General features: G+C 48.9%; 1 protein-coding gene across 2 annotated transcripts; it reads left to right on the top strand.

The window, feature by feature from the left end:
• On the top strand, window positions 1-26,204 carry SETD1B (SET domain containing 1B, histone lysine methyltransferase). Of its 2 annotated transcripts, none has more exons than XM_081966225.1 (18): window positions 1-374; window positions 625-776; window positions 1,280-1,378; window positions 1,885-2,155; window positions 4,745-4,857; window positions 8,480-9,664; window positions 14,061-14,822; window positions 15,588-15,761; window positions 16,320-16,407; window positions 17,012-17,238; window positions 18,397-18,508; window positions 19,782-20,291; window positions 20,795-22,383; window positions 22,905-23,072; window positions 23,692-23,823; window positions 24,581-24,700; window positions 25,005-25,142; window positions 25,711-26,204. In XM_081966225.1, the coding sequence occupies exons 1-18, from the start codon at window positions 296-298 to the stop codon at window positions 25,882-25,884; spliced, it is 6,093 nt and encodes a 2,030-aa protein (XP_081822351.1). In that variant the 5' UTR covers window positions 1-295; the 3' UTR covers window positions 25,885-26,204. The 2 variants fall into 2 exon arrangements, with proteins under 2 accessions (XP_081822351.1, XP_081822352.1); XM_081966226.1 differs by having other exon boundaries at window positions 19,785-20,291.
• The last annotated feature ends 282 nt before the right edge of the window (window positions 26,205-26,486 follow it).

Below are 26,486 nucleotides of genomic sequence, written 5' to 3' on the forward strand. Positions count from 1 at the left end.
GCTGCCGTGAATGTGCCTTCGGCGGAGGGCGGTTAGCCATTCGCCCAGCTCCCTGGCGGAGAATTGTGGGATGCCTGAGCAGCCGCCGAAGGAAGGAGGCAGGCGGGCAGCGCGCACACACAATATGTGCTGGCTCGCCAAGCGGAGGAAAAGCGCCCAGGCGGCAGGAGGCGCCCCGGCCCCGCGGAAGGGAGCCCGCGGCCCCGTGTGAAGGAGGAGGAGGAGGAGCGGCGGCGGCGGCCGAGGCGGCGGAGGCCTCTCCCGGCCCGCGGACGGACGATCGGCCCGGTGGACAATGTCTTTCAAAGAGAGCAAGGCGGCGGCGTTGGACCGAGCCAAGCCGAGCGAGGAGCCGGTCCGCAAACTGAGTTCAAGTGAGCGCCGCTGCCCCTGCCTTCCTTCCCCCGCGGTGGCTCCGATGGGGGGGCAGCAGCAGCAGCGGCGGCGGCAGCGGCGCTTCCCCCCCGGGCTGGCCGGGGCTGCGAGCCGGAGGGGGCCCCTGGCTGGCTGCCTTCCTTCCTTCCTTCCTCCTCTTCCTCCTTCCCTCTTTCTCCTTCTCTCCTTCCCCCCCCCCTTCTAACTCCGGGGCTCATCCTCCCTCCCTCCCTCTGCCCCCCTGCCCAGGTTGGATCAACGGCATGGAGAGCGGCCCGGCGGGTCCCTCGGCCGAGAAGAAAAATCACCACTGGAAAAGTTACAAGTTGATTATTGACCCGGCGCTGAAGAAAGGGCAGCACAAGCTCTACCGCTACGATGGGCAGCACTTCAGCATTCCTGTAAGGGGGGGGGTCCCCAGGGAAGGAAGGGAGGGGGGGGAAGAAAAGCTCCCCTTGCATGCATGCATGCCTTCTCCCCCCACCCACCCCCCAAACACTTTTCTCTTCCATCCCTCCCAAAATCTTCTGGAGAACCTGACCCTCTTTCTAGGGAAGTGCAGGGAGCTTTCTTGATGTCCTGGGGGAGGAAAAGCTTGCTAGGAAACAACCAGCAAAGAGACTAAAGTTACACCCCCCCCCCTGACCTAAGATAGCCTGTCAGGAAGAAGAAGAAAAGGCTGCAGTTTTCTTTTGCAGCTCCTGCACCTCAAGCATCTAAAATCCCCCCCTCTTCCCTTTAAAAAAGCAAAAAAGGCCCTCCTTTGGCTTCCTTGCTTTGCAATTCTGCAGGGTAGTGAAGTTTTTTTGCCCTGCTGGCAAAGATCTGGTGGCTCTTGACACCCCCTTGCCACTTTTCCATTGATTTTTTTTTTTCATATTATGATTCTTATTATTATTTGCAGAATCCCAGTCTGGCCCCCGTGGAGTGCGTGGAGGACCCCAGGATAGGACGCATCTGGACCAAAACGAAAGAACTGGAACTCTCCGTCCCAAAATTTAAGGTAGAAGAGGGAGCTTTTGGTGGTAGTGCTGGTGCTCTGACTGTCTCTTGCTTGAAGTCTCTCTTCGGGCTTTCTTGTTTGTGGAGCAATTAAGTGTAGTGTGAGCAGTGCCGTATAGCCAAAAGACGGCCGGCCCCGGGTGGAGAAGTTGAGCGGCTGTTTGTCAAAAGTTGGCCGGATTGAGACAGACGAGCCCGCTTTCCAGATTGTCACTTGTTGTGTAAACAAGGCACGGCGGATGAGGTAGCAACTTGGGAGTTTTCATTGAACCGCTAGCAAAAGAGGAGGGGGAACGCTCTCCCGTTCAGGAGGAGCACTTTAAACTTTCGTTTTGCTCTCCCTTTCAAGCGACTTAAACTTTCATTTTCCACACCAAACCGTTGACTGACTCCCATCCCTGGTTTTTATTTCCCCCCCCTTCCTCTTCCTCCCCCACCCCCCTCCCCATCCCTCCTGTTTCGGGCTCTGCTTCCTCCCACCCACCCACCCGTGAATGAACCCTCCAGATTGACGAGTTTTACGTGGGGCCCGTGCCCCCCAAGCAAGTCACTTTTGCCAAGCTGAACGACAACATCCGCGAAAACTTCCTGACCGACATGTGCAAAAAATACGGCGAGGTGGAAGAGGTGGAGATTTTGTACAACCCCAAGAACAGGAAGCACCTGGGCATCGCCAAAGTCATCTTCGCCACCGTCAAAGGCGCCCGGGAAGCCGTTCAGCACCTGCATAACACTTCCGTCATGGGGAATATCATCCACGTGCAGCTGGATACCAAAGGTGGGGACACCCCCCCCCTCCCCTGGATGCAGCCTTTCCTCCATCTTGCTCTGTTTCCTTTTCCCCTTACCTTTTGCTCCAATCCTGGAAGAGGGCAGGGGGGGTTTCATCTGCAGATCTCGGGGAGGGCTGTTAATTAATTAAAAGGGGGAGACTGTTAAATGTCTGTCACTCTCTCCCTCTCTCTCTCTCTCTCTCTCTCTCTCTCTCTCTCTCTCACACACACACACACACACACACACACACACCTGTGTCTCCTTGCTTTTCTGGGCTTGGGGTTGTCACGTGGAGTTGACTGTGTTGTCAGTTGCTAAGAGACAGGCCTGTAATTTAGCAAATGCTGCCATCCGCTCACTTTCACTCACTCAGCCCTTCACTCTTGCTGACCCACCGCTTGCCACGCTGCCCCCTCCTCCCCCTTTCCTTGCACCTCTGGGCCCAGAGTATGCCTTGCCCTTAAGAGAAGATGGGGGGTGGGGGTGGGGGTGGAAGAATTCCCTTTAGAAAAATGTCTGAGAAAATAATCTGGAAGGTTTATTATCCCCTGCAAGGGGGATTACAGCAGAGCCCTTCCTTTTATCTTGCTTCTTTACTGTGGAAATCAATATATTCTTAAAGGGGACTGCAAAAGTCTCCCTTGCCTTGTCTCTTAAAGAGACAGTACCCCCTTATTCCTTCCGAGTTGTGAGTCTGGAGTGGTGGCCCCGCTTGGCATCAGCAAAGCAACTAAGAATGAATGGGATGGTGTATATAATCCCTCAATGGATCAGAAACAGTTTTATTTATTTCCTCTCCGCACCTCCTCCTCTTTGTGGCCTGCAGCAAAGAAACATAACTTCAGTCATTCAGACCAATTTGTTACTTTCATATATAACATGTAACTTGTTTCCTTGAGAACCAGGAGAATCCCTTTAAAAAGAGTGTGTGTGTGGGGGGGGGATGTTACAATTTGGAGCAAAAGGGTTGAAAAGCCTATGTAAACAAAGACGTTACTTTTGTACATTGAAATACTTTTTATTTTTAAAATCGTGGGTGCTAAAATTTGAAACTGCCTGTTGTTTTCAGTGGTAAATGCTGGAACACAGCTTTGGTCCAATTCACTGAATTTCAGCAGAAGTAAAACATTTTTATTTTCACCCGTGTTCTGGCCAGAGGATTCAGACATGCATATTAGACCAAAAAAAATGATCAATGAAGAGGGAATATAGGTCAGGTAGAAGGCTTTGCTATTGAGTGTTGCTTTCCACATTATTTTGAGGCACCGTTGCATTAATTCTGCCTAGTGACATATAATCAATAAACGATATCACCATCTGTGACTTCAGCTTCGCCCCAGTACTTTGTGATACATCCGTTGAGCTTTTCATATTTTCAGTCCAGCCCAACCCTAATTTTATAAGTTTGGAGTAATTCCAGTGAGTTAAACAACATTTACTTACAAGCGATTGTAGCCTGAAGTCTTTCTGGCTTTAAATGAAAACAATAATGTGAAATCTTCATAATTCTTACTTAATTGCTTGAAACTTCAGGCTGCTCTTGTATGAAAACTCAGCATTAGTATTTTGCATGCGTTCTGTCCGCTTACTGCTAGTAAAAATGAAGTTATAGGTTTCTATCTAAGTCCTACTATCCTTTGAAATAATTGTTTCCTCTTTGGAGTCTGACCTATCCAATATTTTTAAGTTAAGTATGTGACGTTCAGTGTTAAAGAGAGTACATAATGCTCAAATGTTGGCCTCTGAAGACAATAACCCCAGAGATCTTTAAAGTGTTGTAACTTTAACTGCGAGTCATTTAAGGTGAAACTTGCATGGTAGCCTATAGTAAGAGTGTTGCTCTTGCTAATACTGCGATAGTAAGGCCTATCTAGTGATACTTTGATTTATTTATTTATTTTGGTAACTGAGACAGTAACCTGCCCTGTGAAATTGCACGATCTGGTCTCAGAATTGGGTGCGATAATGTGGGGGTTGAGAGTTACTGGTGCTCCCAGGAGACTTCAGCTCAGTCAAGGGTTAAGTAGGTGATGGCTTTTCAGCCCCTCAGCCTGTGTGATGGGCCTCTCCTGCAAGGATTCTGATCAGATGAACTGAGCTACACCTGCTAAGTACAAGCAACTTCACACAACTGCACTGGGATTGCAAGAGCAAGGCTGATCTAGTTGCCCCTTTGGAGAAGCTCAGAGGTGGAAGCGGAGGTGAAAGGTTCTGATTATTTCCCGATTCTCTTCTCTTCCAATGTCTCTTCTTCTCTATCCTCCACAATTGACGTTCAGGACCTGCTGGATCTGAAGACGGGGGTAGATCACAGCCGCTAAATTAAGACAACTTCCTTCTCCATGAACAGAGGGACCATTGTGCCCCTATTGGGTGACTTGTCATTGTTTTTATCATTTAGACACCTGGAAGGGAGATTAAACCCCACCCAACCCCTCTTGATTTTCACACAGACAGGGGTCACTAGTGGACAACCCAAAGTCCAGAAGAGAGATCCGTTGCTTTCTCCACTTCAGGCAAGAACAAGGTTCTCGGTCATTCTAAGCATTGGCTCTTCGTGATTTAACCGTGATTTTGTTACCTCTCCGTCCAGGTGAGAAGCGCATGCATTTTTACGAGCTCCTGGTGAATGGGCTCTACACTCCGCAGACTTTGCCAGTGGAGACGGAACAAGACGCATCCCCCACCCTCAGTGAGACCCTGCAGGTATGTTTGGAACTCGGTTCATTTTAAGGGACGCCCCAGGCTTGGCACCCGGGCTAAGAAGAGAGAGCTTTTTGTTGGCAGCAAACTATGATTTGGATATACTGGTCTGTCTGTCTGAGGTTGATGTCACATTAGTTCTGGTTTTCCCTTCGGCAGTCAAAACTTTGGAATAGACACCCATCATGGCTGGGGGATTCTGGACGTTGAAGTCCAATACATCTTAAAGGGGCCGTTTAGAATATATACTTCATTCCCTGACATTCCCATTTTATTTTATTATTCCAATTGACTTTCAAAATACCCAGGGTAGCCTTGTACGTTTTCATGGGAACTGAACCGTTTATATGATTTTATATGACTTTATATGTCAAAGTCATCTTGAAAGTTGCTGAGTTTCTTCTGAGCTCTGTCAGCACAATGTGTTCCTCATGTCCATTTCTTGTGGTTTCTCTCTATGGCCAGTTGACCGCGATAAAATTGGGTTTTGACTGCTCATCTTAGAAATCTGCTTTTGGGTGATTGAGGCAGGGACCTTTGATGGAAAGCACAAACTTTGATTTTAAACACACACACACACACACACACATACCGTGCCTAGAGGTTAAAACAAAGCTTCATCCTAGTTAGGAGGAAGAAGACCTACATTTCCAAATTTTTACCCGATTTCAATTGAAATTGGTTTGTGAGAGCCGCTTAAGAAGTCACCTAGTCCAATTTTGAAATCAGGGCAGGAGAGAGAAAAAAGCCTGTCTTGAAGTAGTGTTAATAATTGACCCTATATATTTGGACAAGGGATGCAAAGAAGGCCAGTTGTGCAAAACACGCAGCCAGATGCTAGAAGAAAACAAAAATAGGTTTGTTTCCTAGAGGTGTCACTTGCTTTTTTAAACGAAAATCAGAATTCCTTATTCCATCGGCTCTTTGTAAATCATTTAGGTTGAACCAGTCTTTAATTATGAAGAGCTTCCATCCAGTCTGAGCACTCACTTTTGTCCAGCTAGAATTTAAATGAATATGTTTAAAACTCTCCATGTTCAGGATAGGTTTCCTGGGAAGCTGGCTCCATCCTTGATGGAAGCACCTGTTGCCTAGAATTTTAGACACCTCTTTTCAGCTCCCATCTTTTCTTTCCTTCACTCTTTAATCTCCAATCGCTTAAATGGCATAATTTTTACTCGATCAGGCCACTGTACGCAAAAAAAGGCAGTGGTCTGTTTGGGACTATGCCCTTTCCTTTATCACTTTCGTTTCCGGCTGCCTTTTGGAAGTTTGATTTATATATTAAAAAAAAAAAAAGCTGTGAAACTGAACTCCCGTTGAGCAATTTCTTTATGTCGTTCCCCTGTTTGAAGCATCAGCTCTTGTTGGGATGATACAGAATCACTGACTTTGGCAGTTTCTGCAGATGTTTCTTCTACAGGCATTATTCAGAATTGTAAAGGAAACTCTGTGTGTGTGTGTGTGTGTGTGTGTGTGTGTGTGTGTGTTTTAAACTGTTACAGTTGCCCAACTCTCTTCCCCTTCCCCTCAGCCTTCTGTTTGTAGAATTTAATTGATCCAGAATTAAGAATGACATTCTACATTCCTGGTGCTCAGCTCGGCATCCAGCCTGATCCAGCATCTTGCCCTGGGTTTTCTTACAAAGCAAAGGAATTTCAGAGCGATCTTTATAAAACTCTTTCCGCTGAACAGCCAGATACGAAGGCCCTTAATGGCGGGAAATAATATTAAGACCCTTAACGTTTTAGTTTTCAAGACTGATTCCTGCTGCCACTGAATGAGACACGTAGATTGTATGTAAGGGGTTGAGAGAGAAAGAGAGAGGGAGGGAGAGTGTGTATACTGGTAGGTCTTGACTTATGACTGTTTAATGACAGTTCAAAGTTAAAATAGCCTTGGAAAAAATAAGAAATGAGCTATACTTATCCCTGTTGCATGTTATCACAATATGGGCACTTGGCCACTTTGCACATTTACCACCGTTTGCAACATCCTGCAGTCCCGTAATCATGATTTGGGACCCCTGTTTGCCAGTTTCCGCTTAAAAAAAGGAAGCTGTACCTCTCTTAACGACTGCGTGGTTCGCTTAACGGCCACCGTGTAAAATGGTAAAACCTGCTTCAATTCAAACTTAACGACAGAAATTCCAGGCCTGCTTGTGATAGTACATCCAGTATGGGTGTGCATATGTGAGTGTGTGTATACACACACACAGACACACACACACACATTCCATTATGTATATTTCGTGCAATGCTTAGTGTCTGTCTCCCAGTGAAAGTTTCCTTTTTATTTCGCTGCGCACTTCAGACTCCCGAAACCGCTGAAGATATCAAAGTAAATTTTAATTGACAGCAATCATTGGCGGCTGCTCTTCTGGTTCTTAACAATCCATATCTGGAGAGATGCCACTGGCCCTGCCGTGTCTTCTCAGTATTTTATTATCAAAGCCCATACATACATACATACATACATACATATACCAGGGGTTGTGACACAATACATACCTATTTCCCTGGCTTAGCTGAGAAAGGAGGAGAGCCTGTGGCTTAGTGGCTTTTACATCTGCCTAATATGTAATACAGGTTCAAATCCCAGTAAGGGTATGGCTAGCTGATGAGAGCTAAATAGCTTGAAATAGATCTATACTAGTCTCCCTTTATTTATTTATCAGCACAAATACAACACAAATACAACAAAGGCAATATTAAAAATATGGTTTTCTGCCTGGATAGTCTCCTGGAGTGAGCCGAAAGACAGACAAAGGGAAACTGTGTGTTCCCTCCCATATTTGGGCATACCAGGGGTTGTGACACAATATATATATATATATATAGTCTTGGCGTATTTGGGTCTTTTCCCGTGTAAGATTGACAGAATTTGGTGACGTTTCGACAAGGTCTCACTCGTCATTTTCAGGGTGATGCCTTTGGCTTGGTGCTTGTGCGAGCAAAGCGTGATCGGAGCTGCCATTTCTTTATAAATATAGGTGGGGGTGTGTGGAATGTTGGCTTTGTTACTTTAAACGGATTGGTTGGCTGTGTTGTCTCCAGCCTGAAGACGGCGAGTGGGACCTCGTCGAAACATCGCCAAGATACTCTCAATCTTACATGGGAAAAGACCCGAATACGTCAAGACCTGCATACCTATACCTGTGAAAATCTAAAAAAACAACACACACACACACACACACACACACACACACAAAGTATATATATATAATTTAGTGTGTTTAATTCTGCACAGGTTTTTTTTAAAAAAACAAAACAAAACAGATGAGCAGATTAGAAGAAAGAGTGACTTCAGCGTCAGGAACATTTTGTGCCAGGGCTGTGTTTCCTTTTCGGCATCTAAGACAAACTTTGTGCAGGTCAGGTGATACCCTCAGTGAGACCTGGCAGGTGCCCATTCAACCAGGGTTAGCAGCTAAGCAAGACCCACAGCTCAATCCCCACCCAAGGGGGGTGGAGGGGAGGCATAATATGAGGACATGTATTTTGTACTTGCCAGGAATTCTGGGAGTTGAAGTCCACAAGTGTAAAAGTTGCCAGGTTTGGAGTTCTAGTCGGTCTCACCTGTTCTTTACCAGTCTCTTTTGCCTTTTTTTTTTTTTTTTTTGCAGCTGGCCGACACTCTGAAACGGCTAAAGGACAGTGGCCTTTCTTCGGCAGGATCCTCCACCACCCCAAACAGCAGCACCCCATTCTCCCACGACACGGCCTTTTCCAGTTGTCGACAGGACACCCCCAACTCCTACAGCCAGTTCACCCCCCAGTCACAAGGAACACCTCTGACCCCACGCCTGGGGACCCCCTTTTCCCAAGACTCTGCCTACTCTAGTCGACAGACCACGCCGGCCTACCATTTCGGACAGGACTCCAGCTACAAACCCCGGAGGCACGAAACGAAATTCACGGACGCTTATAACCGCCGTCAGGGCCACCACTACGTACATAACTCAGCCGGGACTTTCCGAAGCTCCGAGCATCAATTCGGCACTTTCAAGTCCCATCAGCCGGAAACGGTGCAATATCCCCAGGCGTCCCCCGGGAGTCACTCAGGTGCTTCGACGTACAAATCCGCCTTCTCCCCCTACCAAGCCCCAGCCACATACCCCCAGCCCGAAGAGCCCCAGTTTTCTCAAACGTCCCGGGAATTGGAATACCGGCGGCCCCCACTTCCCACCGAGGTGACCGTCGAAAGTAGCGCAGCTCCTCCGGCGGAATTTGTTCCTGCAAAGGACAAACCGGAGGAGCCCCCTCCTCTTCCTCCTCCGCCGCCACCCCCGGAGCCCGACAGTCTTACCGAGCCCTCCGTTGGGCCGTCTTTCGGCCAGACTCCGGAAGGGAGCGAGACGCCTGGCACCCCGACTGTAGAATTGGAAAGTCAGCCGAACAGTTTGGACACGAGGATCGAAATGCTTTTAAAAGAGCAGAGAACAAAATTCAACGACTTTCTCAAGGAGCACGACTCGGACAACGAGATACGGATGGAAGGCAGCCCCATTTCTTCGTCCTCTTCCCAGCTTTCCCCCATCCCGAACTCGCAGCCCAGCTATCGAGCGCAAACCCCTTCCTCGCGCCCTTCCAGCACCGGCTTGGAAGACATCAGCCCGACCCCGTTGCCCGATTCCGATGACGACGAGCCCATTGTCGGGGTGGCTTCCGCCTGCCAGAACTCGCGGGGGGCAGCCGAGGCGTGTGTCACCCCTGTGGACCAGCTGAACAGGACTTCCAAATCGGAGCCCTTGGAGGCTAAAGAAGCGCAGCCGGTTAGCAGCAGCCCCATGCCGGAAAAAATGGAAGAGGTAAGGGAGCAGATGGGCAGGGAGTCCTCGAGTTAGGAGCCCCAAATATCCATCCCCATTAAGTGAGACCCGGGTTAGGCGAGTTTTACCCCATTTTTCGACTTTTCTTGCACCGTTGTTAAGTGAATCAGTTGTGAAGATGGTTCGAATCTGGCTTCCCTATTGACTGTGCTTGTCGGAAGGTCACAAAAGGGGATCATAAATATGAGTCGTTTGGCATGCGTCCGAATTTTGATCACATGACCACAGAGATGCCGCAACAGTCGTGCACCTTTTGATTCCAACCCAACATTCAGATAATAGCTAAACATTTGGAAGAAGATGTTGGACAAGCATTTGTCTGAAGTGGTGTAGGGTTTCCTGCCTAGGCAGGGCGTTGGACTAGAAGACCTCCAAAGTCCCTTCCAACTCTGTTATTCTATTCTATTCTATCACATTCCTTATTCTATCCCCTATTCTATTCTATTCTAAACATCTGGCTGTGGCTGAAAGAAGAGGGCTTTCATTTACTTGAGATATTTATACATCTTTAGTCCGGTTGAGTCTGTCTGTGCTTATACCTCAGCCCTATTGAACGGGATGGGATTGATTCCCAGTGGATAAGCCCAGGATCCCATTCCAGGTTCTTTGGATATAGAGAAGGATCCTGAAATCCAGCCTCCTCCGTTCTCCTTGCACCATCCTTCCTGGCCTGTGGCTTTCTTTGCGTTTTCCCCTGTAATCCTTGGGCCATCTTGTCTCCGTTGCCCAATGTTTTTCTATCCCGTTCCAGAATTATTCAAGTAGCCCTCGCCTTACGGCCGCCACTCAGCCCCAGGTTTCTGATGCTAAGCGAGGCATTTTGTTCAGTGAGCTTTGCCCCCTTCTGCAACCATCCTTGCCACAATTCTTAAGTGAATCCCCCTGCGGGTCAGTGGTGGGATTGAAATAATTTAACCACCGGTTCTCTGCCCTAATTATTTCTTCCAACGACGGCGTCACCAAACGGCGCAGAAAGTTAAACAACCGATTCTCCTGAAACGATGCGAACTGGCTGACTCCCATCATTGCCTGCGGTTGTTCGGGTTGCAACAAGGTTTGTTAAGGGAACCTGGCTTCCTCACTGATGTAAGGCTGCAAAAAGTGGTGATTGCATCTCACACACACACACAGACACACACACAGACACACCTCCAGGACACTTCACACCATCAAAACCCTCCAGAAGTTGTGAATGCCCCAACACTGGAAGTCTTTAAGAAGATGTTGGATAGCCATCTGTCTGAAACGGTATAGGGTTTCCTGCCTAGGCAGGGGGTTGGACTAGAAGACCTCCAAGGTCCCTTCCAACTCTGCTATTGTATTGTATAAAAATACGAGTCTATTGCCAAGCATCTGAATTTCGGTCCCATAACCATGGAGATGCTTGTAGTGGTTGTAAATGTGAAAAAAGATCACAAGTCACTTTTTTTTAGTGCCCTGGTAACTTCAAACAGTCACTAAACAAACTTGTTAAGTTGAGAACTTAATAATAACTTATTTATTATATAAATAATTCTTGTTCTGGCTACTGAGTTAAATTCAGTGGTTCTTCTCTTTCTTTTCCCCTTTCCCTTCCTCCTCCTCTTTTCCCTGCCTCTCTCCTCTTCTTCTCCAGCTAAAGGCATTCATCTGTTGGTCTCTCCTTTCGTTCTTGTTTATAACCGGTCCAAAAATATGTTCCTAATTGGAAAACATTTCACCAGCTCTTCCTAATTAACCCGTTAAATGATACAGTGCCTCCTTCTGATTTACTGAGCTGAGCTAATAGAACTACAAAGACACCGAGGAGGAGAAAGGCAGTTGGGATTGCAGACAGCAGAACCCCCTTCGCGCTGATGGGTCTTGGTTTAACTTTCAAGGCTTTCCAAGTTGGTGCGTTTTCTCCAAGCCGTGTTGTTGTGGCTTTTAAGGATCCCTAGTGTTGACGTTAGATCTTTTTTGGGGGTCTCCCTCCTCCTCAAGTCTTCTCATTTGTCCTTTCCCCCCCCCCCCCCAAGTCCTCCTTGTGGGAGGCGGGCACTCATTACAAAGCAGCACCTGAGCCTGTCAGATGGTGTGGCACAAACACAGCCCGCCCTGGCATTTCTCTACAACCCAGGTAGTCTGGGGAGCGAGTTGCAATTCCTCGGAGAAGAGCTCACTCCATTCTTTGAGTCTCCGAAGAGCAGCTTAAATTTCCCTCCTGCGAGGATTGAATAAAGCGGCGTAAATGAAACCCCCTGTTGTTCAATTTTCTCTCCTCCTGGCCAGGTGCCCGTTTTGTCTCTTTAAACAAAGCATCTGGATGGATTTGCAGCTGTTGCTGCTGCACTTAGGCCCTAGTCTCGGTCTCCGGCAGGTGACAGGTGTCAAACAATGGGATTTTGCTTACCTGTAGTTTTCTTAGCACAGGTAAAGGGAGGCCTGGGATGAAAAGCGGACACTGGGCAAGGATGAGAAAAAAAATGTGTCACCGATGCAAAGTATCTGTTCTTAAGAATCCCGTCGCCTGATTTTTCCCACTGCTGTTATTAATTGTGCACACGTTTTACTCAACACAGACAGTCCAGCTCGTTTAGTGGCCATTAAAAGTTACAACGGCACTGAAAAATGTGGCTTATGACCGTTTTTCACAGTTTACTGTCAGAAGGCGATTCTCTAGCCTAGGATCCCAGCTGACCAGAGCAAAATATATCAGGGATGCCATCTTCTCAGTGAGGAAGAGAAAAAGTTTGGGGGAAAAGTGATGGATTGATCTAGGTCAGGGGTGTCCAAACTTGGGAACTTTAAGACTTGTGGACTTCAACTCTCAGAATTCCCCAGCCAGCTGGGGAATTCTGGAAGTTGAAGTCCACAAGTCTTAAAGTTCCCAAGTTTGGACACCCCTGATCTAGGTTCATAAGGTGAATGAAAATGACGTCTGCAAGATGGGAAAGAAATCTGAATCCTGAATTGCAGATTAGGGGGTTAAAAAGTGGGAAAGTTGAAGGCCATTCCTGGTGAGGTTGGTCCTAGGTTCCCTTTGGGCCTCTGATCTACACAGTCTTCCTTTTTCTACAGCGCTAAATTTCCTCACTGCATTCTGTGTGCTCAGCTCTTGAAAGGGGATTGAGAAGGGAGAGAGTGAATCTTATTGGTCTCACATTTACATTAAGAAAAATAATAATAATCAAAGGAGCTTCTTTTTTGGTGAATTGCAGCCCAGATGGAAATTCCTGAACTTAACAAACAGGTGTCTTCAAACTTACAGGCGTTTTGAAGTTACGTTTTTCTTTTCTTGTACAACGTTTGGGATTGCGTTGATTTGTCCCCGTGATTGCGCTTTACACTCAAGCAATGGCTTGAGATGTCCAAACTTTGCCAAAAGTAGGGTTGGGTTTGGAGTAGCTGGTGGTTTCCCCTTCTGTTTTTTGTCCTCTGCTATCTTCTAAAAATACTTCATGATAATTACACTTCAGTGCAGCTTTCCCAGTGAGAAGCCATGCGCTACCTCCCAAGGTCTCCAAATAGCAACAGCCAACGATCCGCCTGGACCGCATTGCTTTAGAATAAAGATGGGAGAATATGTGAGTCTTCTCCTTTGGAGACCTTCCTACAAGGTCAACGCCAGAAGGGATTCTTTGGAAGTCGTCTTCTTCTTTATCTCCTACTTTGGAGACTTTCCTACAAGGTTGACATTAGAAGAGATGCTCTGGAAGCCTCCTTTATCTTCTCCTTTGGAGACCTTCCTACAAGGTTGACGCCACAGGAGATTCTTACACCAGGAGGAAGACCTCCCTTGGCTGCAAACCCTTCATCTCCATTAGCTCCAGGCTGCTGAAGAAACACTGCAGAATATAAATTTTACTCCTTGCAGGCAGCGCCATCTGGTGGCCACGGCCGCATCCAAGTCGTCTTGATTCAACCCAGATTGGAGAATTCCCAGAACTCCAGGATTCAATTTGTTTTTTTTTTACTACCGGTTCTGTGGGCGTGGCAGGGGAAAGATACTGCAAAATCCCCATTCCCTCCCCACTCTCAAAATTTCCGCTACCGGTTCTCCAGAACCTGTCAGAACTGGCTGAATACCAGCTCTGAGCTTAGCGATTGGATTGTTTCGGGGCTGGGGAGGGGGGGGGAGACCCTTAGTATGCCACATCTCATGGCAAAACACCTTTTTTATTTACGCAGCCCCGTAAGGATACATTCAAGTGAGTGTCAGAGCGAAGCGGGCCAAGGTGTTGGGGGTCATTTGCATTATTGTATTATTGTATTTATTTATGCATTTAGGGTGATATGGAGACCACTTTGGGTCTTTTTGGGATGGATAAGCTTCAAAGACCCTCTGTCTTCGTTAACTATTCCCTGATCTGGTTTAAGGTGGGCTTTTCTTCCTTTTTCCCTCCCTCCCTCCCAGTGTCATCAATCTTCAGGGGAAGACATGGAGATCTCGGATGACGAGATGAGCGAATCGCCCAGCGCAGAATGTGCCAAAAACATTGTGGTCAACACCTCCATTGGCGGCAGCTCCGTGATGACCTCCTCCATCCCGATGCCTCCGCCCGGCTTTCCTCCCCTCCCACCTCCTCCGCCTCCCCAGTCGGTCTTCCCGATGCCTCCTCCTCTTCCTCCCCCGCCTCCGCCCACCCACCCTGCTGTCACCGTCCCCCCTCCGCCCCTCCCCACCCCTCCGGGGGTCCCTCCCCCTCACATCTTGCCCCCTCTCCCTCCCTTCCATCCGGGGATGTTTCCTCTGATGCAGATGGACATGATCAGCGTCCTGGGCAACCAGTGGGGGGGCCTGTCCATGTCTTTCCAGATGCAAACCCAGATGCTCAGCCGCCTGATGCAAGGGCAGAACGCCTACCAGTACCCCCCCTTCGTGAGTAACCGGATGCAGTTTGTGAACCTCCCTCCCTACCGGCATTTCTCCATGGGGGCAGCTATGAACCGGGGGCAGCAATGGCCCCCTCTGCCCAGGTTTGACCCCTCCGTCCCCCCTCCGGGTTACGAGCCCAAGAAGGAAGATCCCCACAAGGCCACGGTGGACGGCGTCCTCTTGGTGATCGTGAAGGAACTCAAGGCAATAATGAAAAGGGATTTGAACAAGAAGATGGTGGAAGTGGTGGCATTCCGGGCCTTTGACGATTGGTGGGACAAGAAAGAACGTCTCGCTAAGGTACGAAGCTTCTCCCGCCGTCCTGTGGGTGAAATTAATTAGCCTTCATTTTTTTAGAGCAGGGGTCTCCAAACCTGGCCACTTCTGAGGACTTGTGGACTTCAGCTTCCAGAATTCCTCATGCTGTTCTAGACCAGCATTTCTCAACCTGTGACGTTACGACGTATGGACTTAAGACGTAGTGGCTGACGGGGAAATTCTGGGAGTTGAAGTCCATAAGTCTTAAAAGTGGGTCAAGGTTGAAAAACAGTGGCCTGGATCCTCTACCTCCTTGTCTCCAGTGGCATGATTCCACATGTTATGTATTTGAATACGCACGAAACATCAGCCTGTTTTCAGACATGAATGCAATCTTGAATCAATATATTTCACAGCGTTAGGTTTGGATAGACTTCTGCTGTGGGTGATCAAAACTAACATTCCAGATCCTGGCAATGTACAGCTTTAAACTGGGATCTGGGGAACAAAAACTCATCCTGTTTGCAGCCATGAATGTACAAGATCAGATCAAGTTTGAAGATCCAGCAGTTAATTTGGGAATATTTGCAGCGCTCTTAGCTTGATGTGCAGATTATACCTCCCAAGGTTTATTCCTGATGAATTTCTCCCGTGAAATGTAATCAAGAAAGCTCTGGTCATCTTCATGGAGACAGATCAGCTGACTGCATCTGGGCAGAGATATATATATACGAGAGTATAGAAAAGGAATAGAATAGAAAAGGCTCCTTTGGCCCCCCAATGTGAGATCTTGCCTGTCTTTCTCAGGCATCTTTGACCCCGGTTAAATCCGGGGACCATAAAGACGAGGAGAAGCCGAAACCGAAGGACCGCATCACCTCCTGCCTTCTGGAGAACTGGAATAAAGGAGAAGGGTTGGGCTACGAAGGGATCGGCCTGGGCATCGGGCTACGAGGAGCCATCCGGTTACCATCTTTCAAGGTAGGAGCATCCTTGGCGTCACGGGGATGGGAAGTGGGCGTTTGCTTTGATTCCCAGCGCAGGATTTCATGCCCTGAATTTTTGACCTTCTGTTAGATGATAGGGCCTGTTCAAGGAAGGATGGATTGCTTAAGCTCTTATTGACATCTGGCAGGTGTGTGGAACCAACAATGGTCTCTTCTCTCTATTTAGAGAGAACGCCCCCGATTCAGAAGAGCAGTTATTTGGGAGCGCCTTATATGGCTGGAGATTCCATCTCCTGGAATCGGACAATAATTTTGGTAAATTATTAGAAGTCCCATAGCAGACTTAAGAATGGCGTGATCAGAAAGTGTTGGTCATAGAATTAGACTTAACTGCCATCACTTCGAGTGGTTGATAAATGAATTATTTGTAAGTCGAGAACTACCTGTATAGGAAATTCATTTCCACCCCTTCTGTAGCCAGCCTCTTTTTCAACTTTTGGGAGTCTTCTGCCTTCACCTTGGCAAAGGCAAGACAGCTGGCAAAATCTCCCCCTCCCTTCCCCAAAGAGATTGAATTTTCCGTTTTCTTCAGGTGAAGAGAAAGGAGCCACCTGAAGCTGCCTCAGCCGGAGACCAGAAGCGGATTCGGCCCTCGACCTCTGTAGATGATGAAGATGAAGGTTGCTAGGCTTTGCTTCCTCCTCTTTCAGCCCTCGAGAACTAAGCTTAACCTGTCATCAGAGTAGAACTAGTAGGATGAAGTTTGGCATGGCTAGCTTTAAACCCCATTGCTCTAAGAAGCATGACCAAATAATGTGTGCAGAGAGCGCCTTGATCATATCTTGAATATTAAGCTTGTGCAATGGTTGAAGGGCTGGCCTAGAAACCAGGAAGCCCTGAGTTCAAGTCCCGCCTTAGGCATGAAAAACTGGCCAGGTGACTTTGAGCCAGTCTCTTTCTCTCCGCCCAGCCCACCTCAAGGGTCGTTGTTGTTGAGAAAATGGTGGGCATTTTCACAGAGCCTCAGTCCAACCAAGCCAGCCGCATTTTTGACTTCGTAAATTGCGTGAAACAGCACACCGTGTCCCCCGGTAACAACTGGCAATGTCGCCCTGCACCGTATACCCACCGCGTGCCTGGCAGTGCCACATCTCTAGGCTTTTATTTGGCTCAAGGCGCCTTAGTCCAATCTCCTTATCTGCGTCTTTTTTTTTTTTTTACCATTTTTGTTTTTGTTTTTTGCAAAAGTTGTTCCTCCCCTCAACCCTTCCGTTTTCTACTTAGAATCCGAACGGGACCGAGACCTGCCCGATGCAGCCTTGGACCTCTCCAGGAAAGATCCGGAAGCTGTGGGCCTCCGAAGAAGGCCTGGCAGGCCGTTGGAGCTGGACAGCGAAGGAGAGGAGGAAGACTCGGGCAAGGAGGAGGAAGAAGAGGAGGAGGAATCCTCTTCGGAAAAAGAGGCAGAACGGGAGGAAGAGGAAGGGGCGATGAAATCCATGTCCGATAAGGTATATATTTATATACCCTGAGTTGTCTTCACCTGACAGTTAGAACAATTCATCAGTGGAACAGAAGTTGCCTCCAGAAGTTGTGAATGCTCCATCACTGGAGGTTTTTAAGATGATGTTGGATAGCCATTTGTCTGAAATGGTATAGGGTTTCCAGCCTAAGCAGGGGGTTGGACTAGAAGACCTCCAAGGTCCCCTCCAACTCTGTTATTCTTTTCTTTTCTATTCCTTATTCTATTTCTTATTCTCTTTTCTTTTCTATTCTGTTCTATCATATTCCTTATTCTATTCCCCTATTTTATTCTGTTATATTCCTTATTCTCTTCTTTTCTATTCTATTCTACTCCTTATTCTATTCCCTATTCTATTATATTCCCTTTCTCTTCTTTTCTACTCTATTCCTTATTCCATTCCCTATTCTATTCCTTATTCTGTTCTATTTTATCCTATTCCTTATTCTATTCTATTCCTTATTCTCTTCTTTTCTTATTCTACACTATTCTATTCTATTCCTTATTCTGTTCTATTCTATCATATTCCTTATTCTGTTCTGTTCTATTCCTTGTTCTCTTCTTTTCTTTTCTATTCTATTCCTCATTCTAGTCCCTATTCTATTCTATTCTATTCCTTATTCTTATTCTATCTTAGTCCTGCAGGAATCAAGAGATCCTTAGAACCCCAAACCTCACCTTGTAGGCCCTTCATGGAATGTTTTGCCCATAGGAGTAGATTACTAACACAGCAAATGGTCAGATACCACCGAAGGCCATCCCAGAGTCCTCAGTTACATCCAGGAAAAAGACAGTAAGGATTCAAGTGGGTTTCAGCCACTTGAAGCAGCATCTCCTTACTTTGAGGTGTTTCTAGTGTGGTTGGCAGGATTTATATTCTCCCTCAACGTTGTGCCTTGAAGACTATGCCCTTGCTACTCAGACTATCTCTTGGCCAGTCCGTCGCTGGTGCTTACGTTTTACCTAGGTTAGTTCTTCCCAACCCAATGCCTGGGAGATACATCTCGGACCCACTCCCATGATTTTAGGCCTAGCTGTTAATGAGGTCAGAGAGGGGCTGAGGTTTCTCATCCTCTTGGTTCCACATATTTTCCCTCGCCCTGGACCAAACGCATTTGCTGAACTTTCCAAATTCCTTCTTTCTAAGGAAGAGGAGGAAGAGGATGATGTCAACGAAGAAGAGGAGGAGGAGGAGGAGGAGGAAGAAGAGACCGAAGCACAGATCAGTGAAAAGGAAGAGGATCAAGATTCTGAAGAAGGTACGTTGCCTTATCAGCAGCTGAAAACGAAAATTTTGATTTTAACACACTGGGGGGGGGGAGGCAGGGGGGGGCGGAAAAATTATCAAAAGCTGATGACAGCAGATAAAGGACCACCATTGCTGAATTTCCGTTGCTAAGCAAGGCGGCTGTTAAAGGAGTTGTGCCCAATTTTACAATCTCTTTTTTTGCGTTGCCAAGAATTCAGATTTTGACCGCGTAACGCTGGAGATGTCTTCATGCTTCTAGGAGTGACTTTTTTTGCAAGTCACATTTTTCAGTACCCTTGTCACTTCAAATGGCTGTAAGTCAAGGACTGCCTATTGAGGGGCAGATGACATGGGTTTTGTGATCTGTTAACAAACATAGTTAGTTTGCATTTTAATCTGATTTATATTCTTTCTTTTAAAGCAGGGGTGTCCAAACTTGGGAACTTTAAGACTTGTGGACTTCAACTCCCAGAATTCCCCAGCCTGCTGGCTGGGGAATTCTGGGAGTTGAAGTCCACAAGTCTTAAAGTTCCCAAGTTTGGACACCCCTGCTTTAAAGTGATGTTTGAGATTTATTAGCTTTTAACATTCCTAAACGGATAAAACAAGCTGGAGACTAGTTCCTGATAAGAAAAGTTGGTTACTACACATGGGGGGTCTGGTTTATCCCTTGTGAACCCTAAACAACCTTTCTCCTTACAATTTATTCCCCTTCAGACCTCATTTTAATTAAACACGCGTGCTATTATCCCGTCCAATCAACTGTCCTCTTTCAAACTTCTTTGCTATGTTAACTATAAAAGGGGATGTAAGCTAAAGATCGGGGTTCCCTCTTTGAATGAGGAATCCCTTTTTGCCTGCCTATTCTGATAAATTGTAATAAAATGATCTTCCAATGAGACAAAACGGTTTGTCTCATTGGAAAATATGCACACTGAGGCACGAGCCTGAAAAAGCCATATTTGGCCATCACTGTATTCCTTATAAAACCATCGAGTTTTCAAATAAAAAGAGCATTTCCTTGTTCATAGGGCTTCAGGTAAGGCATTGTTTGGGAGGCCAACAGTGGTTGTGAGCCCAGATAAGTTTAGGTTTATTTAAAGTTATCTTTTAATAATTTAAAGTTTACTTTCGTAACATCGGAGCGGTTTCCTCCTTAGTGAGGTTATGCAGCGAAGTAGTAAAATTAGGTGAGGAAAAAACAGAAGGGTTGGTTTCTCGGGTCTGTTCTGAACCCACACGCCCTCAAAATCGAAATGAACCACGCCTGTTTTGCCTTCCAGCAGAAGATCTAGGAAGTCCTGCTTCTTCCAGAGCAGAACTTGAGTCGTCCGATGAAAGCGAGGAATCCTCAGACTTCGGGACAAGTTCTGATTCTGATGATGAAGATGAAGAAGAAGAGGAGGAGGAGGAAGAGGTGGAGGAGGAAGAAGAAGAGCAGGAGGAGGGTGAAAATTACGAGGAACAGATGGAGGAGGAGGAGGGGCTCTCTTTATTGCACGAGAGGGGGACCTTGCCTGCTGAACTGGGCCTCGAGTCCCTCGCTCCCGGACCTGAAGATGAGGACGAAAAAGAGACCATCTTGGAACTCTTTCCGGTGGAGGAGGACTACATCCCCCTGGGCCTGGCAGAACCTTCGGCTCCAGAAGGAGAAGAGATGAAAGGAGATGCCAGCAGGCCAGCTGAAGTGCGGGACCAGGAGATTCCCGAGGCGTCCGTGGCTGCCGATGTGCTGGTGGTGATTGAGAGAGCTCAGGAGGAAAAGCTCCGGCTGTCTCCAGTGTGTAGGACAGGTAGGACCTCACCCAGGGGTGGGATTCAAATAATCGGACAATTATCTGCCCTGATGACTGGCTGGGTGGGCGTGGCTCGGTGGTCATGGGTGGGCATGGCCAGCTCAACGTCACTCAGGTGGATGGGCGCTTCGCCTTAGCTGTGAGAATGGAATATGGGTTAAGCGGAGAGACGGTTTCTGTAAGCAGGGCAACAAAGAGGAGGCTAGAAACAACACCAGACTGTTTCCTTCCTGCCTTCCTTCCTTACAGGATTTGCCCTCTAAAGGGGGGAAAAAAACCAAAAGGAGATTTTTTTCTCCGAAGTGCTTAGAAAGTTAACAACCGGTTCCCTCGAATAGGTGCGAACCGGCTGAATCCCATCACTGAACTCACTCTCAGCAAGGCTGAGTCCACCGATCACGCTAAGCCATCGTGTGGGTAGATTTGCACGGACCACAATCCTGTTTCTCAGGCAGATATGAAGTTCCTCTCACGCCTCTGTTTTTTTCCCCCTCTAGCAGTGGAGGAGTCTGAACCAGACGTCGAACTGGAGTCCGAGATGCTGGACGGTCCAAAATCAGACGGCCAGGAGGGTGAAGGCCTCCGTCCTCCGACCCCAGTGGAACTCTTTGGAGAAGTCTTGTCCAACAAGGCCTCCTTTTTTACTAAGCCCAACGACAGCACTTTAGAAATCCAAGCAAAAGGCAAATCGCCCTGCGTAGCTGAGGAGGAAGAGGAGGAAGAGGAGGAGGAGCAGCTTCCTCGGACTCCCGGGAGGGAAGTGGTGACTCCCTTGGAGTCCGCCGGGCTTCCTTTCACCGCCATGCCGCCCTGCTCGCTTCCCCTGCCCTCTTCCATCGCACCTCACAAAGAGGAATACTTGCTCCTTCCGGACAAGTTCCCCGATCACTTAGCCCCAAGCAAGATAGCACTAGAGGAGGAGCTGCCCCGGACGCCGGGCCGCGACATTTTAGCCAAGTGTTCCCACAGCTTCTCCAAGTCCCACAGTACGGACACCATCCCCGCCACGCCGGGGAGCGAGGCGCCCCTCACCGGAAGCAGCCTGACGCTGAGTTCCCCTCCGGTGCCAGGCAGCCCTTTCTCGTACCCGTCCCAATCCCCTGGCATCAACAGCGGGGGCATTCCCCGCACCCCCGGGCGGGATTTCACCTTCACGCCGACGTTCCCCGAGCCTGGTGCTACCGCCCTCCCTTGCCTTCTGTCGAGCAAGAAGCCGTCGGAGGAAGAGCCCGACGAGAAAGTCTTCAAAGAACCTCTCGGCGCTTCCTTGTTGGCTGGCGTGAACAGCGTGCCCTCCCCCATCCCCTTTGCCAGCCCCCCTGTGCCAGCTTTCCACACCCACTTGGACTTAGCGCCCGGCCAACCTCTCCCGGTTCGTCCTTGCGTGTTCATGGACGCCAAGATGGCGCTAGAGGAGTGCGTTCCGGACACGAGGGCCGTCTTACCCTTCCCGGACATCCCCATGGCTTCGCCCCCTCTCCCTCCGCCCAGCCCCTCTTCCGTCCTCCCCATTAAAAGGAAACCAGGCCGGCCGAAACGAGCTTCTCCTTTAGGAACAATGTTGGAGGCCTATTCGGACAAGCCCATCGAGGCGTCCCCTCCTCTGCTTCCCATCCCGGGAGCCTTGACGGAAAGTCCTGTGAACAAAGAGCTATTCGGTAGCCATCCCGAGGGCTTCTACGCTCTCAAAGATCCGGAAGCGGTCACCTTGGACTTCCGGAACGACGGTTTCCACGAGAAGCTGCCTCCTGACGTCCTGATGGAGAAGCTGCCCTTCAAGGAGCTGGAGAACCAGTGGAACGAGGACTTGAAAGAAGAGGAAAGCTACCTGAAAGCCAAAAGGCAGCAGTGGAGGCGCCAGAAAAAGAGGCCCGACGACGTCCTGCAGATCCCTTCTCCCGACTACTCCCCCCCTCGCTTCCAGTTCCGGCCCCGCTCCGAGTTCGAGGAGATGACCATTCTGTACGACATCTGGAACGGAGGGATCGACGAAGAGGACATCCAGTTCCTCTGCGTCACCTACGATCACCTCTTGCAGCAGGACAACGGCATGGACTGGCTGAACGACACGCTGTGGGTGTACCATCCTCATATCCTTTGCGGCTCCGTTTGCCAGGCAGGTCTCCGGGCCTTCTGACCGCGAGGCTCATCGGGCGAAGTTAGATCTTCCTCTGGGGAAGCCCCCAGCAGGATCGTTGCGCGATGGAGCAGAACCGAATTCTGCCAAGGAGTGCCAGGAAAGGCCCAAAAAAGTAATAATAATTGAGGCGCCTTCCCAAATTTTTTATCCTAAATTCTGCCAGGAGTTTAGGGAGGCCAGTTTCCAGAGTGTAGGTGTCTCCTGAGAAGATGCAAGTCACCTTCAGATGGCGCTCTGAGTTTCGAGCAAAGTTTCTCAAGCTTAGTCCCCCACATCTTGGCCTAGGTTGAGATTTAGAGGTGTAGGTGCCACCATGCAGGTAGGTGGCACCATGGGAGGGCCACTGTAGAGAAACCCCATTTGCAATCAACCCCCAGCTGGCACTCCATCTTGAACACCCGCTGTTGCTTATTCCTTTGGTGGGGGGGGGATCGAATGACTCCTGCCGATTTTCCCTTAACATCCCGCTACCAACCAGCTTTTTCACCCCAAAGAAGAAGAAGCGGGACGACGGGATGCGGGAGCACGTCACCGGCTGCGCCCGAAGTGAAGGCTATTACAAAATCGACAAGAAGGATAAGCTGAAATACCTCAATAACAGCCGAGCGTTTGCAGAAGACCCTCCCACCGACACGCAGGTAAGGGGGCTCTCCCCCCTCCCCCCGGGTGGGCTCTGACCAAAAGGGGGGAGATCGGACTCTTCAAAGCAAGCAAGCCTGGGATCTGGTTGAGAAAACGAGAAAAAAGGGAATGCTACACTAACGCAGGTGGCCTTCGACTTAACGACCACAACTGACCCCCAAATTTCTGTTGCTAAGTGAGACGCCTTTCTCGCCGCAGTTGTTAAGTGAATCCCTGCGGTTATGAAGTTAGCGACGCAGTTGTTAAGGGAATATGATGACTTTGAATGTCGCAAAAGGGGATCACGTCACCCCAGGACATTGCGACCGTCGTAAACACGAGTCCGTCGCCAAGCAGCCGAATTCTGATCACAGAACCGTGGGGATGCTGCTGCTACGGCCGTAAGTGTGAGAAACAGTCACAAGTCGCATTTTTCAGCCCCTCCTTGTAGCGTTGAATGGCCGTGAAACGGACTGCTGTAAGTTGAGGACTTCCTTAGCGACCCCTGCCTGACTCGGGAACAGAGATTTTGGGCTCGGTTGTGGCCGTACGTCCCGGACTCCCTGAGTGATCAGGCCCCTTCCTCCCCAGAGGCAAAATCCCCCCTCCCTGAGGTGGCCCCTTTTGTCCCCCCAGGGAATGAGCATCCCTGCTCAGCTCCACGTTTCCACCCGGGCCGGCTCCGAGCGGAGGTCAGAACAACGCAGGCTCCTCTCTTCCTTCACTGGCAGCTGCGACAGCGACTTGCTCAAATTCAACCAGCTCAAGGTGAGTAGCCGCTCCCTCCCCACCCCCACCCCCGGGGGACGAAGGCTCGATGGAAGCAGGACAGGGACCCCACGGGGAAGAAGGATTAGAGCGGGCAGAGCAGGGGTGAAATCCAGCCGGTTCTGACAGGTTCTGGAGAACCGGTAGCCGGAATTTTGAGTAGTTGGGAGAACCGGCAAATGCCACCTCTGGCTGGCCCCAGAGCGGGGTGGGAAAGGGGATTTTGCAGTATCCTTCCCCTGCCACGCCCACCAAGCCACGCCCACCAAGCCACACCCACAGGACTGGTAGTAAAAAAAATAAATGAATTTCACCCCGGGGGCAAAGGCCTGGCGGGTAGAAAAAAAGTCCAAAACATACAAATTGCTCCAGCCCAGGACAGGAAGTGCAATTGAGAACCGTGCTGTATAACTCTAATGCGGCCCAACAGCTTACAGGCAGTCCTCCGTTAGCGACCGCCTCATTCAGCAACATTCGCAGGGGCAACAGTGACCAAAAAAGCAACTTTTGTCACTGTCCTTTGCATTGACAACCTTTGACCGGTCTGTAAAAACCGAGGAAAAGAAAGTTTGGAAGCCCGGTTGCGGTTTCACTTTGCAAGCCCATCGCTCAATGGCCAAGCGGCCCCAAAGCCCCCTCCTCTCTCCATTTGGAGGGCTGAATCCTGGCCTGAGGTTTTGGCATCCCCGGCCAAAGGAAGCCTTCAGGGCCTGGATTTGTTTAGCCACCTTCGTCGTCTTCTGCCTCCGCTCTGCAGTTCCGGAAGAAGAAGCTCAAATTCTGCAAGAGTCACATTCACGACTGGGGGCTCTTCGCCATGGAGCCCATTGCTGCCGACGAGATGGTGATCGAGTACGTGGGCCAAAACATCCGCCAGGTAAGCGGCCCCAGGAACCTGGTCCCCTTTCCCCTTCCTTCCTTCCTTCCTTCCTCCCTCCCTCCCTCCCTCCCTCCCATCTCTTTCTCCTTCCTTCATTCTTTCTTTCCTTCCTTCCCTCCCATCTGTTTCTCCTTCCTTTCTTCCCTCCCTCCCATCTCTTTCTCCTTCCTTCCTTCCTTCCCTCTCTCCCGCCCATCTCTCCCTTCCTTTCCCCTCCCTCTCCTCTCTCCCTTCCTCCCCTCCCTTTCATCCATCCATCCCCAGCGCAGACTTTGGCCTGACTTGAGGCGTCTCCCCGCAGGTCATTGCTGATATGCGGGAGAAGCGGTATGAAGACGAAGGCATTGGGAGCAGCTACATGTTCCGAGTGGACCACGACACCATCATCGACGCCACCAAGTGCGGGAACTTCGCCCGCTTCATCAACCACAGTTGCAACGTAAGTCTTTTCTTCCTCTGGCACCTCCCGGGTCCTCCTGTCGCCTAAACCTCGTATTGGGCGCTGGGGAGGTGGTGACCCTCAACGCTGCATTACTTTCTTCTTCTCATCCTTCCTAGCACCTTTCCCCTCCCTCTTGTGACCATAACCATGTTGCTTCTATCTTTACAATTGATACTGTTTTGTTCCCTAGTATCATTTGATTTCTTATTAGTCACCTATGACTATCACTAAATGTTGTACCTTACGATTCTTGACGAATGTATTCCATTTTATTTTTCTTTATGTACACTGAGAGCTTATTCAGCAAAGACGAATTCCTTGTGTGTCCAATCACACTTGCCAATAAAGAATTCTATTTATCTATCTATCCTACATCTATCTATCTATCTATCTATCTATCTATCTCTCTCTCTCTCTCTCTCTCTCTCTCTCTCTCTCTATCTATCTATCTCTCTCTCTATCTCTATCTCTCTCTCTCTCTCTCTCTATCTATCTATCTATCTATCCTACCTCTATCCATCCATCCATCCATCCATCCATCCTCACCTGGCTTCTCTCCCCGCAGCCCAACTGCTACGCGAAGGTCATCACGGTGGAGTCGCAGAAGAAGATCGTCATCTACTCCAAGCAGCACATCAGCGTGAACGAGGAGATCACCTACGACTACAAGTTCCCCATCGAGGACGTCAAGATCCCCTGCTTGTGTGGCTCCGAGAACTGTCGAGGGACCCTCAATTAAAGAGAAACAACAACAACCCAGTGGTGGGCGGCCTCCGGACTGTGGAAACGGAAGGCGTTTGGTTGCACTTTTGCCAAAAAAAAAAAAGAAAAAAAAGAAAAGGAGAAGGAAAAAGAATATATGAAAGTAGGGAAAGAAAAGAAAAACGGGAGAGTGGAGGTGGGGGGAGAAAAAAGCCAACCCCGCTGGGCACGTCCTCTCCTTCCCGCAGGGAGACGCACAGGACACCAGGACTCTTCATGCTGCAGGTGCTTTGCATCCGACTCTCGTCCAGTTCCTCGTCTCCTGCCGACTTCTTCCGACGTCAAAACACTATTTTTTTTTAAACAAAACAAAAAAAGACTTCCCAGCCCACCTGCTCCGCCTCAGCCTAGCTCCAGTTGGGTACAGCAAGGTATTTTTTGTCTTTTCATTCAAAACAAAACAAAACATGACTTTCTTCGTAAGATGCTGCTACTTTTCCTCCTTCATTTACAGGTTTAGGGGGTGGGGGCTCTTTGGAGAGGGCGGGGGTAGCCAAGCGAGGATTTTTCGACGGTTGGAATACATCCGAGGGGGGGATTCCAAGGATCCATAAATTCAGCGCCTGGGGGGTGGGGGGG

The sequence above is a fragment of the Natrix helvetica genome (assembly GCF_964273705.1).
Source record: "Natrix helvetica genome assembly, chromosome: 14".
NCBI classification, from domain to species: domain Eukaryota; kingdom Metazoa; phylum Chordata; class Lepidosauria; order Squamata; family Natricidae; genus Natrix; species Natrix helvetica.

Bases quoted from the DNA above. Each gene is read 5' to 3' on its own strand.
- SETD1B (XM_081966225.1), top strand. From the start codon at position 296: ATGTCTTTCAAAGAGAGCAAGGCGGCGGCGTTGGACCGAGCCAAGCCG. The intron at 14,823-15,587 runs GTACGAAGCTTC...TGTCTTTCTCAG, and splicing joins AGAAAGAACGTCTCGCTAAG to GCATCTTTGACCCCGGTTAA. The intron at 20,292-20,794 runs GTAGGACCTCAC...CCCCTCTAGCAG, and splicing joins GTCTCCAGTGTGTAGGACAG to TGGAGGAGTCTGAACCAGAC.